Here is a 15,435-nt window from a genome sequence, read left to right on the forward strand (position 1 = left end):
TAGGAGTATCTCTTTCTATACAAAAATAGAGATAAGAAGTTTACTACTTTCTGTGAAATGATCCTTCTGGATAAGGAGGTTTTGAGGTATATCAGTCCAAAGTACCTTAGTTTATGTATTTAGGTCAATTATGGGGTCAATAGTGAAAACGTTTCTCATCCAATCATTTCCAACTTGATTATTCGAAGTACTCCCGCTGCTGTTGAATAAATCTGATTCAATTAGGAATATAAATGAAGTTGTTTATTGTTTGGGTTTTAAATGTATTTTTTAGTTGTATTTCCACTTTGCCTAATCATATGTTGTCTTTTGGGCAAGTGGGTCAGGATGTTAGGATTTGTGAATAGATGTTTCTATATGAAAATAGATTAGAATGCAGGTACTTTCTGTGGAATTTGCCTTCTTGATAAGGAGGCTTTGATACATTTCAGTCCAAAGCATATGGTTTAAGGAGGAGGAGCAAAATAGGAGTCAATGAAGAAAGTTTCTATCGTTGAAACATTTAAAACTTGATTAACCCAAATACCCTGCTATTAAACCATAAGTGTTCACCATTGGTTTCTTTGGCACTAAAGCACCTGATAATGTATCGGTAACGTCTAGAATCTTTCAAAACATTGCTTGAGAAATTGCTTTAGAAGGGCTCTTAACAAATGCAGCACTCACCTTGCCCAGAGCTTACTCATCTATATTTCTTAGTGCAAGTTATTTTGCAACTTTTCTTTTGCTATCCTCATGGTCTTAGATATATCTTGCTCTTTCAATCGTCTAATGTTGTACATGTTATTTTATATCTATTTTGATATTTTTCATAAATATTAACATAATTTAACAATTCATTATATTAACATAAAAAGTAATAAAATTCAATTAATATCAGAGTAGAAAATTTCATCGGCCATTCTTTGAGAGTGCAACTTTGGACCAAACATTTTTACTTGCATATATTCAAGTTCCAAATTGTGTATATCCTCTTTGTGAGACTTCTATTTCATGGAAACTCTAAAAAAAGGTATTTAAAAAATTAGAATGAGTATCCTAATATCTTACGACTAGCATTGTAATTCCCTCAATTGCTCTGATTATGAAGGAAAATTTTTTTAAAGCTGTTTAGACCCGTGAATGTGTAAAAGTCATTTTTCTATGAAGGTAAGAATGTGGTATCATTATGAAATGCTCAAGGGTTTGTTACAGCCACATTTTTAAAAAATGAGGTTTTTTGAGACTCTAGTAGTCATGTCACAAAGTTATTTAAAACATAGTGTCTAAAAATTAAACTTTATTAACTGGTAAAAGTTTCTAATAAACTGAACTACTTATGAGTTTATTCTGTGTAGCTTTTCTTTTTTAAATCTCTTTAGGTGCCTTTTTAATTAGATACATGAGAATAGGTTATAAACTAATGCAAAAATGACCTTCAGGACCATTCCTTGGGCCATATCTGGAGGTAACCGTTTTTCTCATTATGCATGCAAAATGTTTTAGTCATTACATTCATACAGTATATTTTCAGGAGTATCTTTTACCAAAACATTCAATTACTATGGCAAAAAAATCTGAAACCTTGGGCTGCCATGAAACATCAGCGAATTAAAGATTTCATTTACTGGGGATGAAGTTTTTTCAATGATGGTGACTAGCAGTCTATATATACATGAACTACCAAACTTGAGGGCAGTCTGTATGAAAAAGCCACCTTTGCTTATAAGCCGAAGTAAAAAATATATTCTTATGATGCCCCACACTTCCACTTCCATATAAAAAAACATATTTGAATTTTTACACACCGTTATAAAACCCAAAAGTTTGATTCATGTATACGTCATCAAATTATTGGAACATAATAAGCCATTGTTGCTATACTTAAAAATATTCAAATGAATTATATAAGTAAGTAATTGGAATAGTTAGCTCCTTAATGACATTCAGTCACTCTCTTTGTCCATTAACTTCCCTTAGTGGCCTTTATGTCAATACCTTTCCCCCTTTTCCTTCCCACCATGAGAGAGCTGCCTGCACTATGGGCATTATATTGGTTTTTTCTGCCTTTCATGCTCCATGATGATTTTAATCCACTGCCTACTCTTCTTGGAGCTTGATATATATATATATATATATATATATATATATATATATAAACCATAAACACAGTAATCAACCTGAAGGCCTGTTTAGTAGGTGATGGTAGAGATCACCCAGTACTAAGCCCTATACAGCATGTGAAATTCAAACATCAGGGTAGGGGGGCCAGTTCCTTTTCCTGTGCCGGTTATGGTTCCCCAGGAAGACCTGGTACCCAAAAAATCACAAAGCTTGGGTGGAGCTGCAGGTGCCCAGAGTGCCTTGCCCGGGAATCGAACCCGGGACCCTCCGGTCAGCAGTCCAACGCTCTACCCACTGGACTACCGCGACCCTATATATATATATATATATATATATATATATATATATATATATATATATATATATATATTCCTTCCCCTTGTACTTTTCCTCACCTGATGATAGTGTATCAAAACCATGGTGGAAGAAGTTTTAAATTTGAAAAATTGCTATACTTAATAATATTCTAATGATAGATAGTCAAATGAAATTTTTCACAACTGGTAATTTTTATTCAAAGAAATTACACAAAACAGGAGGATGTGTCACATTTTTACATGCTTGAAATTAATGTATTCTAATGATCTTTGGTAGTCATGAATATTTGGAAGAGTTAGTGCACTTTAGTTTTTTACTTGTTTCTAAGCCTGCCTTTATTAAATGATGATGCTTTTGATGAACTCATTTATGTGGTCTTTCAAATGTATGTGGCGGTCAATCAGGATCCGGTTATGAGCATGAGTTAATTACTTTGAACGTAATTTACACTGCTCCCTGATCATTTTGTAGTGTGTGACTTCATGTGTGACTTGAGATATTTCTTTTGAATGAATGCTTTAGAACAAACATTGCACCTGTGTGGTTTGTTTCCAGTGTGTGTCATGATGTGATTCTTAAGACCATCTTTCCGAGCGAATGCCCTTAAGCATATGTTGCACTTTTGGCTCTTATCACCAGTGTGGGTCAACAAGTGCCTCTTTAGATTGCTATTCTGTGCAAATGCTTTTGAGCATATCTTGCACATGTGCTTCTTTTCACCGGTGTGTGTCAATAAGTGAATTTTTAGAATACTGTTTTGAGCAAATCCTTTAGAACAGATCGCACACTGGTATGGCTTCTCACCAGTATGTGTCAACAAGTGCACCTTTAGAAAACTATTCTGAGCAAATGCTTTTGAGCATATCTCACACTTGTGGCTCTTTTCATCTGTGTGTGTCAACAAGTGCCTTTTTAGATCACTATTCTGAGTAAATGCTCTTGAGCATATTTTACATTTGTGTTGCCTTTCTTTAGTATGCGTCAAAATGTGCCTCATTACATACTTCTTTTGAACAAAACCTTTCAAACATATTGCACATTTAAATGGTCTTTCTGCAGTATGTGATGATTTGTGGATTTTCTTTTTACTCAAAAATAGGAAGTTTTTGGTGTAGAATTCATGTTGGTACTTCCCTTTCATCACATGCACAGAGTTGATGTGCCTTCCAAGGCCATTTTTCCTCTCAAATGCCTCAGAGCAAAACTCACAGTTGAATTGTGTTTCCTTCCTAACATGCACATGCAAGACATGATCTTTGAGAAGGTCCCTTTGTGCAAATTCCTTGTAGCAAATTTGACATGCATGCAATAAAATGCCTCCTGTATCCTTCCCCGCACCATCTTCTTTCTTGTAATTATCTGAAATATTTGAAGAAAAGGAATCTTATCAATGAAAAATTATAACTGCAATGAACAAGTTTGTTATCTCCAGATGACATTTAAACATTTATGTATATAAATTACTCTCACAGTATAATTGTACTATGGGATGAGTGCTAACTAGAGATGGTATTCTTTGTGCAATCTTCAAGTAAGCTAAAATGCCAGGGGAAAAGCATCTGTCATCATCTGATGCAGACCCAAATAATGTAATTAGTTTCTTTCTAAGAGTCTGCTAAAAATATTTGAACTCAATACAAAAATTGAATACTATTTAGCTTCTATAATACCTTTTTCAGAAGAATTTGGCCAGGAAATTGTTGCCTTGAGTTTTTACAATCAAATCATCACTTGAAGTTCTATTTAAAATAAACAAATCTAAAATACAGATACTTGTAGCTCCATTCCCTAATTTTATAAAATCATGTTTAAGAATTATTTTCATGTTCCATTGAAATCATTTCATCTAATTGATGACTTAAAACTTTTAACACCAAGCAATTCAAATTATGACACTTGCACAAGAGTTCACCAATTTACTAAACTGATGGCTTGTTTCAACCAGCATGCACATTTCATGAGCACCTAAATGTTGACTTTAAAAAGTAAATTTTAACAGTATGAAACATTTGTATTGAATTCTGTCAAAAAAGCGGACTAAAAATTAATATACTATGTTACTTTTTAGTTAACTAAAATTTGGCTTTTCAGTGTTATTCATAAGCAAAGATTATGACACAAAGAGAATATACAAGGATTAAGAGGAGTACAAAGAGAAATGCAGTAAAATGAATATAGTTTTCTGGTGGTAAATTGACTTATACACATAAAAAGTTATCAAGAGGAAGGGTTCAATGCCATCATGCTTAACATTTCCACAAATGTTTACTTGGCATGTACAATTGCCTAAAAAATTAAACTTGCAAAAGGATTTTGAGAAGGAATAGGAATATTTCCTGTTTTAAAATAATGGAATAAGAGAAAAGACAAATGTATAAAGAAAGGAAATTCTTTTCCAAGGCAATAGATAACTAAATGAAATAAACTCCGTGTGGCTATTTTTTACAAAAAGCACAAAGTCCAAATGTAAAAGTTAAAATAACAAAATTACAAAATGTAAGATGGGGACTAGGAGAATGACAATATTCATTGATTAATAAAATCATCAATTCATTCATGGACAAATTACTAATCAGGTCAAATGGTCAATCTAGTGAGTGATAAAGTCATTCACCTCAAATAATTTATTTTTCCAACTAAATTTATTTATTACTTTTATTTAATTATGTGAAACTACTATTAGCATGTCAATCCCTGTTTTCCAACTGAGACATACCCTTAAAATTACTTTTAATAATAATTTTGATAAAATTTATCTAAAAAAGATTTCTAACATCTTCTGGCATAACTTATCCTATAGTGATCCTTTAGACAGTTAGAACTTTTAACAACAAATATATTTTACACAGGAAATTTAAGAAAGAAAATATAACCACTACTTTAACTTTTCTGTCAATAAAATGATTTAAAAACTTTTATCACTTAAAAAACACTTTTTTTCCAGGTATATGGTCAGAAAACAAACTTTATGGTGCTTCTTTTAAACAAAAGAAATGTATCAGTGTATAATATGTGACAATTCTTTTTGGTTTAAGAGAAAACTATAATGAAACAAGTTATTATTACCAAATTTAAGTGTCTCTAAAAGTTATGCTGAACAGCTATTACCAGCTGCTTGCTGGCTTTTGGCAAGATCAATTGTGAGGCACTTCTGTGTCATGACTATTTCAAATGCAAGCATTAATTGTGCTTTAATAAAAAATAAGAATTAAAGAATATGATCTTGTTTTAATCATGCGTGGATAAGTCTGACTCAATTACATTGGCTGCTAAAATAATTCTAAAGAAAAAATTACATTTACTGAAATATTCTTTTTCTTGATACTTTTTAAATTACATCACCTAGCAATAAAATAAATAAATGACCAATTGGCCAAATTACAGCATCAAAGTGACCAAGCTAAGTATATATTAAACAATGCCAAATTTACCCATTAGGATCTAAGAATTAATAATATGTTAGTAGCTACTAAACTTATTTTTAGCTGCAATAATATCTATCATGCAAACATTACCAGTAAGAATAATATTTTTGATTTTTTATGACTTCAAGTTATATTATTTTTTGGCTTTCTGGTTCAATTATGAAATTGGGAATTATAGAAACATTTGGACTAATTCCCCACAAAAATATCTCTCAAATATAGGAAATGAAATATAATATATTAAGGTGATAACTTTTCAAACGGTAATTATATCTCACAAGGACTAGGAATTTAATTTCTTAAAAAAGCTAGAAACTAAGTAAGCAAAGAGGATATATAAAATTAAGAATGTAAGCCATTTCTATAAAAGAATAATATCTGAAAATATTGTTTTATACATGAGAAAAAATTGCATTTTTAAGGAATTATAAAAATAAATAAGAAAATACTGTAACTGCAAATTTGGGATCTGTGCAATTAATAAATAAATGGAATTGACAACTAGGGCCTGATAATACAGCTCTTCTTAAACAAAAGGCTTCAGACTTTTTTTTTATGGAAAATGGTGGTTTTTGTGTGAAGGTAGTTATAGGGTCAGTATAATAGGTATCAGGACTGGCCTGCTGTAGCCTAAATAGAGCATTGGATAGGTAACTGACTGACTGACATGATAATAAGGCTCTTCTTAAACAAAAGGATTCAGCCGGTTTTTTATGGAAAATGGTGAATTTTTCTTGTGAATGCTTTTGCATGGTCAGTATATTAGGTATCAGGACTGGCTTTCTGTAGCCCAAATAGACCAGTGGATAGGTGTCTGACTTGTAGGCTTAGCAGAGAATATCCCCGAAAATAATAAATATTAGTTTAGTTGGCTCTGGGCATGTATTGAGAAAGATGGTGGATATTAGTTATGACTGGTTTTTTTTGTTCTCATGCAAGCAATGAGTGTGTATAAGAGCAATGCTCTGATGTTCAATTTAGCATTTAACTCAAGAAATTCATATTTGGAGACCTAGAACAAATTAAAAAGGCTTATGCAGATGATGTCTTAAGCCTGAGAAGTTTTTAAGTGTCAAAAAATGTTTTAGAAAGTGTGATAACTTGTTAGAGATAAGGGCCATTCTGGGGCATCAAAAATATAACTGTTTTTTACTCTGCTATGCATTTAATAACCGCCCTTATTAGGAAAGAATCCAGCCTTTTGGGTGGAATCAGCATTAACAAATTAATGAGGATCTTGTGTCAAGGGAGGTATGTGCAAAGTTGGTGGCAAAAGTGTTGAGTAAGGAATAAAAAAAGAAAGAAGCTTCTGGCATAATTTGCCATTTCAATGCTATTATAAGCCCTGACCTTGCTCTAGTGCCCCTTTCCTTGTATTTGAAATGAAAAAACAGATCAAAAGAGATCAATTAGACTCCAATCTAACAGTTCATGTTCTGATGACAAATGCTGAAATAATATTCTAGAAAATGATTTTCAGTGGATTTTTGACAAGTGTCAAATAAACCAATGAGGTATATTGATGCAGGATGAACATATTTTCAATTTATTTAGGTAGCTGTGAGGATAACATCATTGGCTTTTGATTTTTAGAGCCAACAATGATACGTATTGTATGGATCCTGATTAATTTGATACCCAAAATTGCTAAAGAGAATAGTTAAGGACCAAATATTTAAAACAAAAAAGTTGGTATACCTTTTGAACAAATTTTTCTACAAATTAAGACCATAGTAAATAAACATGGCGTTAAATTGATCAATGTACTAAAACCTTGACAAGTGAAACTTCTGAACTGAGCAAGAATATTTAACAATTTAAATTATAATCTTGGGCAAAAGGGGTAAAGATCCATAACTGTAAGCATGAAATGTAAAAAAGGATACCATGGAATATTTAAGGTTCAACATATGTATCAGATTGGTACTCAAATTATTAAAGTTTGAAAACAAGAGGGACTTAGAAAATAACAACCTAAGGCAGTAAAATGAAATCTATTATATGCAGTTTATTTTATTTATTTTTAGGATTTTTGCCCTGTCAATTCATAAAAGAGAGCATTTTATTTTGCAACATCTTCTGTTGCAGTTGTTCTTGGGATCAAAAACAGAAGCATAGAGAGTAAGGCAATCAATTCCTTCGAGGATGATCAGTTTGGGTATAGGAAGGGGGAAGGTACATGTGATGCCATTGCAGTAATGAGATTATAAATCAAAATATATATATATATATATAAATCAGAATATAGAACATACCCAGGAGTTATTTGCCTGTTTCTTAGATTTTGAAAGAGCGTTGGATAGAGTGAATTGGGAAAAAATAATGAGCATAATGCAGAAAATAGGATTAGATTGGAGGGAAACGGGGCTAATCTGAAACCTGTTCATGTCTCAGACTGCACAGGGGCAAGTAGGAAATGAGGAGTCCAGATGGACAGTGTTAGGAAGAGGTATAAGGCAGGGTTGCCCATTATCACCATTGCTGTACAATATGTATGCAGAGGAAATGAATAAAGAGGAAGGGGAAGAACTGGAGGTAGGAATGAAAGTAGAGAGGGAATTCATAAAATCAGTTAGGTTTACTGATGACCAAGCTTTAGTTAGTCAGTCAGCCAATGGGTTTCAAGCATTGCTTAGTGAATTGGCAATCCAGTACAACAGGTATGGGATAAGAATCAATATTGATAAAACAAAGGATATGCAATTTTCTAGAATGAAAAAGGCTAACCTTAACATTAAAATAGGATGGCAAAAACTAGAGCTAGAAAAACAGTTTAAGTATCTCAGTATTGCTTGGACCAACACAGCAAAAGTAATAGGGACATAAGCATAAGAATTGCGTTAGGCAAAGGGATGTTGAGGAAGGACATTATGAAAAGACTCTTTAGGAAACTTTGATATGGAGGACAGCTATATACAGTGCAGAAACGTGGTCATTGAAGGAGGATAGACATTGACAGAAGGATTTCTAAATGTGGGTTTGGATAAGAATGGAGGAGGTAAAATGGACAGAAAAGAAAACAAATGAGGAAGTACTTGGTATAATGGGCAAAGAAAGGTTTGCTGGGAGATATCTTATGGAGGGAGGAATGGTTTCTGAAGGGGGTATTGACTTGCAGCCGGATGTTGAAGACTAATAGAGGGTGGAATATTAGGCAAATGAGGAAAGTGAAGGAACAGAATAGGGATGATCGAATGGATGATAGGAGGAAGAAAGTACTCAGAGCTGAAGAGGGACCTGATATATTGTAGGATGTGTTTTTCTAGGGGTCACAAATTATTTAATTAGTATATATGTCTATTCATAAACCTATCTTGACTGGTAGATTACCTGATAATAATAATTCTGTTACAAGTTTATTCTGTTTTAAATATTAACCCATCAATTTTTGTAATTAGTCATAACATTGTATTTGACATTTTAGGTATTTCTAAAATATTCAAAACGCAAAAGTAAGACAACGGAGTCTCCAGCTCCCCTCACCTTGTGCCTTCAACCGTTGCAATGCATCCTCAACTCGTGTTGTCAACTGTTCCGATGTAACTCCACCCAACTCCTTCAAAGTATCGTCGTCACATTCTTTCTTATTTTCTTCTTCTTCATCAGAGGATAAATGCAATTCTAAATCTTCCAAATCATCCTGAAAAATACCAACATAACCAATGTAGGTTGCATCCATGTAAAACATTAATAAAATGCCCAAAAAACTTTCAAACCTAATCTATAAAATTACACAAGGTTTAAAATTATACATTTCGATTTAAATTAATAATTTTACCATGCATTTATACAGAACATTTGTCTTAATTTCTTCAAAAGCATTAACATCATTCATTGAACCTTCTAACATCAAATGATATTTCCAGTGTTTAAATTCGAGTTTAGAGAAGGTAAATTATAGGAGAGTTTACTGTTAAAATATAAGTAAACCTTTGATATCCATGGATTAAAAATATAAAATGAAAACATTTAAATACTGTTAACAAGAAAATGCCTCAACATTGTGAATAATAGTTTTGGCCCACCAATTTAATTAAATAACATATGAAATGCAGAGAATAGGTCTGGTGGCTTATTTTTCTCATAACAATAAGCTTCTTTAACAAACTATAAGAAGTCATCACATTGTCTAATTGGAATCATGATCTTCTTCAAGAATACAACCTGGTAATTTTGAACATTGACAGCCCCAATTTATCACCAAAGAACACTATCTAAAGCTCTCCTCATCTATCACGATACTAATGCCAAGGATATCCATTCTTATCTATTATGACAGATGGTCAAAATTTCAAAATAATTTAATCAAGAACATACATCTTGGGAGCTAATTTCTTCAAATTACTCTGGTACTTGAATAATTTTGTAGTCCTTCGTTTTCTTAAACACAGAACATTTGACAATGTTAATAGTTAAATTGCATGAAAGTGTTATTCAATACAGTTATTAAAGATTTTTTTATACCAGTCCTCATTTAAAGAAGGATTTAGCGATGCAAAACCACATGGAAGGCAATTTCATCTCATTACATTACCTAAGTTTAAAAAGCAATGCACTCAGAATATAACATAATGCATATTGTTATGAAAGAGCATTGGTAATGAAAGCAATGCATAAAAGCTTTCTTTCCTTACCTGAATCTCAACTTCGTCACAGTTATCATCATCCATCAAATTCACATTAGTGTTGGCTGAACAAATGTCCTCTTCCTCAATTGATGACTTTTGTACTGAATGGTTAATAGCTTTCATTGAACTTCTCAACACCATCAAATTTCTTCTTTTACCATTCACCAAATCAACATCATGATTCTCTGAATCCTTCTGAAGGCTTGGAAGCACACACAGCTCCTTAATAAACATAAATAATCATTATCAACACCAAGATGTTTGATAAGTAAATATAAAGTTCACCTAAAAATAAGCCCTATATAGGCATTACTTAAAATTATAATATTCATAGGCATATCATAGAGAGAAAAGATAATATACTTTCCCTAGGTTACATATTATTTCTGAATGAGAAATGTTATGCATCATTAATGTTTTCAGAGAAATAGCAAATTTTGAATGGTTCTTAGAAATTGTATGGCCATTTGTCAAATTATCTTAAAGGTTTTATATTAATCTATAACATTAATTAGAAGGGAATATAAGCTAAAATTGGATATTCAAAATGATTATACACATATACGAATTTTTTCCAACATGATTTATCAATAATATAACTTTCAGGTTGAGATATTCACATCTAGGGTAAGGTCACTGTTTTCCTTTCATCCTAATTTGTCAAGGCATAGAACTCATTTCCATGAGCATTCCTGCTGAATTCTGAACCAACAAAAACTGGTCAATTTGACCGTGGTTTATGTTAGTTGGCTAATATGACAGTGCACACATTTATTTAAAAAATTTACTCACATCAAAGACTGTAATAGTTTTATCTGGAATATTTTAAAGGTTAACATAAACAGAGTAAGGTCTGCAGCTATGGCCTTCTGCAACATTTAAAAGAAGATAACAGTTAAGAATGGCATTGAAAAACATTAAAATTAAGTAAAATAATTGAATATTCTTACAAATTTAAAAGGTCTCCATCAGGCAATTTAAGAGTGAAAGAAGTATCTGTAATTTTATTGTATGCTTACAATGTGGTAAATTAAAACTTTGTACCTGAGGAAGGAACTGCGTTTTATATTTTTTTACCTAAAAGTCCTAAACGGGCTAAGAAAAAGTGTCAACAAGTTTATTACGACCAACATAAAACGCATGAAATTATATTTAAAAAAAGATTTATGACACTTTATGACACCTCCAATTAGCCTTACCATGTCACCTATTACTGTTCCTTCAACATGAAAACTCTTAAACAGACATTTTAATAATTTTCTTTAATGCAAAACAAAAATCTGTTCTTTTTTGGGGTATTCACAAGTTGAAAAATGAAGCATTTACAATAACAGCACATATATCACTAAAATAATTTGGTTATTTTGGTGCCATTATGGTAAGAATGTTTCTTAAATACCTCAGAATTCACTTCTGGATTCTCCACATTGTTGTCCATATCCCTATGCCAAGCTGGAACAGTTTCCTGCTGTTCAATTGCTATTTTATCCATGTCTACAATTGTCTGCAAAGTTAGTTAAATGGTGAGAAAACAGTAAAAATATATGATTTTAGGTATAATTATAAGGTATATGAGTTTTCTTAGCATAAATGGAATTCAAATTTGATTAAAAGTGCTTTTTTCTAAAATATTATGCATTTGGTATTAAATTTTCAATATTTAACTAAAGCAATCATTTTTAGTATATAACATCACTAGATATCAGAGTAAAACCAATAAATGATGTAAACATATTTAAAATAAAAATATACTTCTTGTTATCTAATTGCAACATCTAAACTGAGAATTAAAGATGAGATTAGGTATTCATATCAGGCCTTTAGTTGACATGCATGAAAGATTCAGATAAATAATGGATACCATACAATCACTGAATAAGAGTTATTTTATATTATGGATTTCATCAGAATTATCATCAAAATTCCATCAGATGATTCCTGAAGATCAATGTATTTATTTTAGAATTTAAATGAGTAATTATATTACCTATACTATGAATGCCTTTTTCTTGCAATTTGCTTGCATTTCTTATAATGACTTGAAGATTAGAAATATCCTAATCACTATCATTTAAGCAAATTTCAACTCTCTTTACCTTAAACTTCCACCAATATAGTCTGATAACTTTTATACAAAACCTTCTTAATGCCATACCATAGCAATTGTCTCATTTATTATTTTACTTCTATATTTATTCCTAGATATACCTTCTTGCATTGCAATATACGTCCAAATCACATACAATTCAAACACATCCTCTGTATAATAAGCAATAATATAACATTATTGTCTTTTCGATTAGCAAGTAATTACACAGCTGGGTGGTCATGATAATCATTCAAGCCAAAAATAATTAGTGGTTTTCATAAATACCTATCTGTGCATGAAAGATTTAGTATAAAGTATTGTATTTAATAAGATGATATATGCAAATGTTTTCTACTGTAGGCATCCATGAGTAGAAAAAGGAAACATGAGCCATAACGGCACTAATATCACAGATTCAGTTTATTAATTATTTTCTGAGAAGTTCTTACCAGATTCTTAACATTTTGGTCCCCATCTCCCTGGCTAGCTAGAATTTCATTGGTCTCCTGCTCTTCTGCATCCATTTCCTCTGTCTTCACTATGATCTCCTAAGTTAATTGAATAATGACAAAACAGTGAAAATGTGGAACTTCAGATATTGTTTTAAAATTATATGTAGTTAAAGCTCTTAAATCAAGTAAAAATCAGTGACTTACGTATTTTAAAATAAAGATGAATATTTTTTATCTAAATTACCAAAGCTTTAGAAGAGCAAGGTTTTTTTGTTGATATCTGAAACTTATAGCTCAAAATATTGAAATGCCAACCTGTTACAATTTCTTCCCTACCTGAAGAGAATCTTCTTCATGATTATCCATAATATGGTACACATTTTTGTGCCTAGCTGTCATTTCAACAGTTTCCTGATCTTCATAATCTGAAGTTTCTCTTTTAACTGTGATCTGAACCTAATTGTTTAAAATATAAATATTGATCAATAAGTTAAAATTGATGATTAACATCTAAATGGAATTTTTAATTCTTGATAAACATTTTCCATTTCATTTCTATGCATGAATTCAATTCAAAAATTAATTAAAATTTATATTTTATTGATATGATGTGAAAGTATCAATGTTAACTTATGTGGGATAATTTATATCTGAAGCACAGCAGGATATAACAGCAAAAGCAATTATTAAAGGATATAATTTGAAAATGTAAAAGCACATCACCTGATAGCTGATTTCAGCATTAAAACTGAGAATTTTAAGAGATTAGATAAATAATATCAAACCATTATTGACCTGTTTGAAGGAATTAGATAAGTCTCAGTTTCTCTTTATTCACTGAATAAGAATTATTCAATTTAATGGATTTATTAGGAATTGTTATCAAACTTCATTTACTAAGAGGCCAGAGAATAAAGGTATCAATTTTAAAATTTCAGTGAGTACTTACATTATTTATACTGGGAATAAATCTTTCTCCTAATAAACTTGATGCTCTATTGACAACCCGCATATTGGGAATTCCCACATCACTATCATTGGAGGCATCATTTGACTCCCTCTCTACCTTTATATTACCTACCTAAAAACAATCAACAATTAAATTTATTAAAATTAATGTGACACGACTATTTGGAAATATATTTTCTCCAGTGGATATACCAGTAGTAACATCCTGGAAAAAATGATAAGCGAAATGCTGTAAAATGAAATTGAGCAGCCTACAATTATACAGCCTTTAGTAGACATTAATAACTATTTAAATAGGGCTATTGCAACTAAAGCTAATAAAAGCCTTAGTTTTTGAGCTTTAAAAATATTAAAGAACTGTTAACAAAAAATTGGCAGAAAAAAATTTCTTAATTACATAGGTTATCTATGAAAGTTGAAGATACCAATTGAAAAATTTATGTAAATGAATTAATAAAATATATCAAAAGGATCAATCTATTTCCCACATTCAACTCAACACTAGTTGGCCAAGTGCATCATATTAAAGTATTTTAATCTTTTTAAAACTATGATGACTAGATGATTAGGCTTCACAAAATAATTCCTACTAATTCTTGCAACATCAGTAAATAATCGGTATCAAAGTGTATACTGTGCTTATTATTAAATAGAGTTACAAATAATGGAGGCAATTTCATTAAAATTGAATAACTTAATAAAATTACGTATCAATAGAATATTCAAGGGAGTACTCCATGATCATATTTTTATACAAGCTGTCATTGTTTACATGGACATTCGCATATTATCATCTTTTTCGGTTTACTCACAATTTATGAAAAGTGATTGCATAAATGCATTCAATATTTTCACACTTTTAGTAAAATTCACTCTCAGCTCACTGTAACTTGAGATTTCTAATTAAATATAGAATAAAATTGCTTTAACTGTGACTAGGAGTGTAGTTAATCATAAATTTTTATATAAACGCCAGTTTTAGTCATTTGGTAATAAGACCTTAAGACTTACGTTCAAATGGGTGGACACTTATTAAAAATAAATATGTTCATTATTCAATTAAAGTTACTTCCGTTTACGCATAACGTTAACACAAACATTGCTCATAACATTACAAAATACCAACCATAGTTGGCCTCGACTCACCGTTGTGCGGCGGTTTTTTCTCTCCGAGTGTCTCTTTGTCCTTTGACTGTTCAATAGATGGTGGTTTTCATGGCACTGCTGCTTAAACATGTAGAAATCCGTCAGTAATTTAAAACATTTATAGCACAGCAACCACGGGTTGCTCCTTTCCCTGACTACCTATAAAAACATGATTATCAAAGTATTAAACCCTAAACTTTCGCTCTCAATGTGACTCGAATAATAATCCGAATAACGTATAGGCTATTTTAAGCTAAAATAGGGCACTATCGCACATTTCGTGGTAAATTTACTATAAAAGCATC

General features: G+C 31.3%; 1 protein-coding gene across 1 annotated transcript; it reads right to left on the reverse strand.

Annotated features, from left to right (window-relative positions):
• Window positions 1-2,616: 2,616 nt before the first annotated feature.
• Window positions 2,617-14,077, reverse strand: LOC139691735 (zinc finger protein 670-like). The gene is made up of 7 exons (XM_071589587.1): window positions 13,965-14,077; window positions 13,352-13,471; window positions 13,013-13,111; window positions 11,874-11,978; window positions 10,481-10,696; window positions 9,330-9,486; window positions 2,617-3,780 (listed from the first exon to the last, which is right to left on the reverse strand). Exons 1-7 carry the CDS (start codon window positions 14,025-14,027, stop codon window positions 2,882-2,884), a joined length of 1,659 nt encoding a protein of 552 aa, XP_071445688.1. The 5' UTR covers window positions 14,028-14,077; the 3' UTR covers window positions 2,617-2,881.
• Between the last annotated feature and the right edge of the window lie 1,358 nt (window positions 14,078-15,435).

Source organism: Hetaerina americana, unplaced genomic scaffold, assembly GCF_022747635.1.
Source record: "Hetaerina americana unplaced genomic scaffold, ioHetAmer1.1.p SCAF_39, whole genome shotgun sequence".
Taxonomy (NCBI): Eukaryota; Metazoa; Arthropoda; class Insecta; order Odonata; family Calopterygidae; genus Hetaerina; species Hetaerina americana.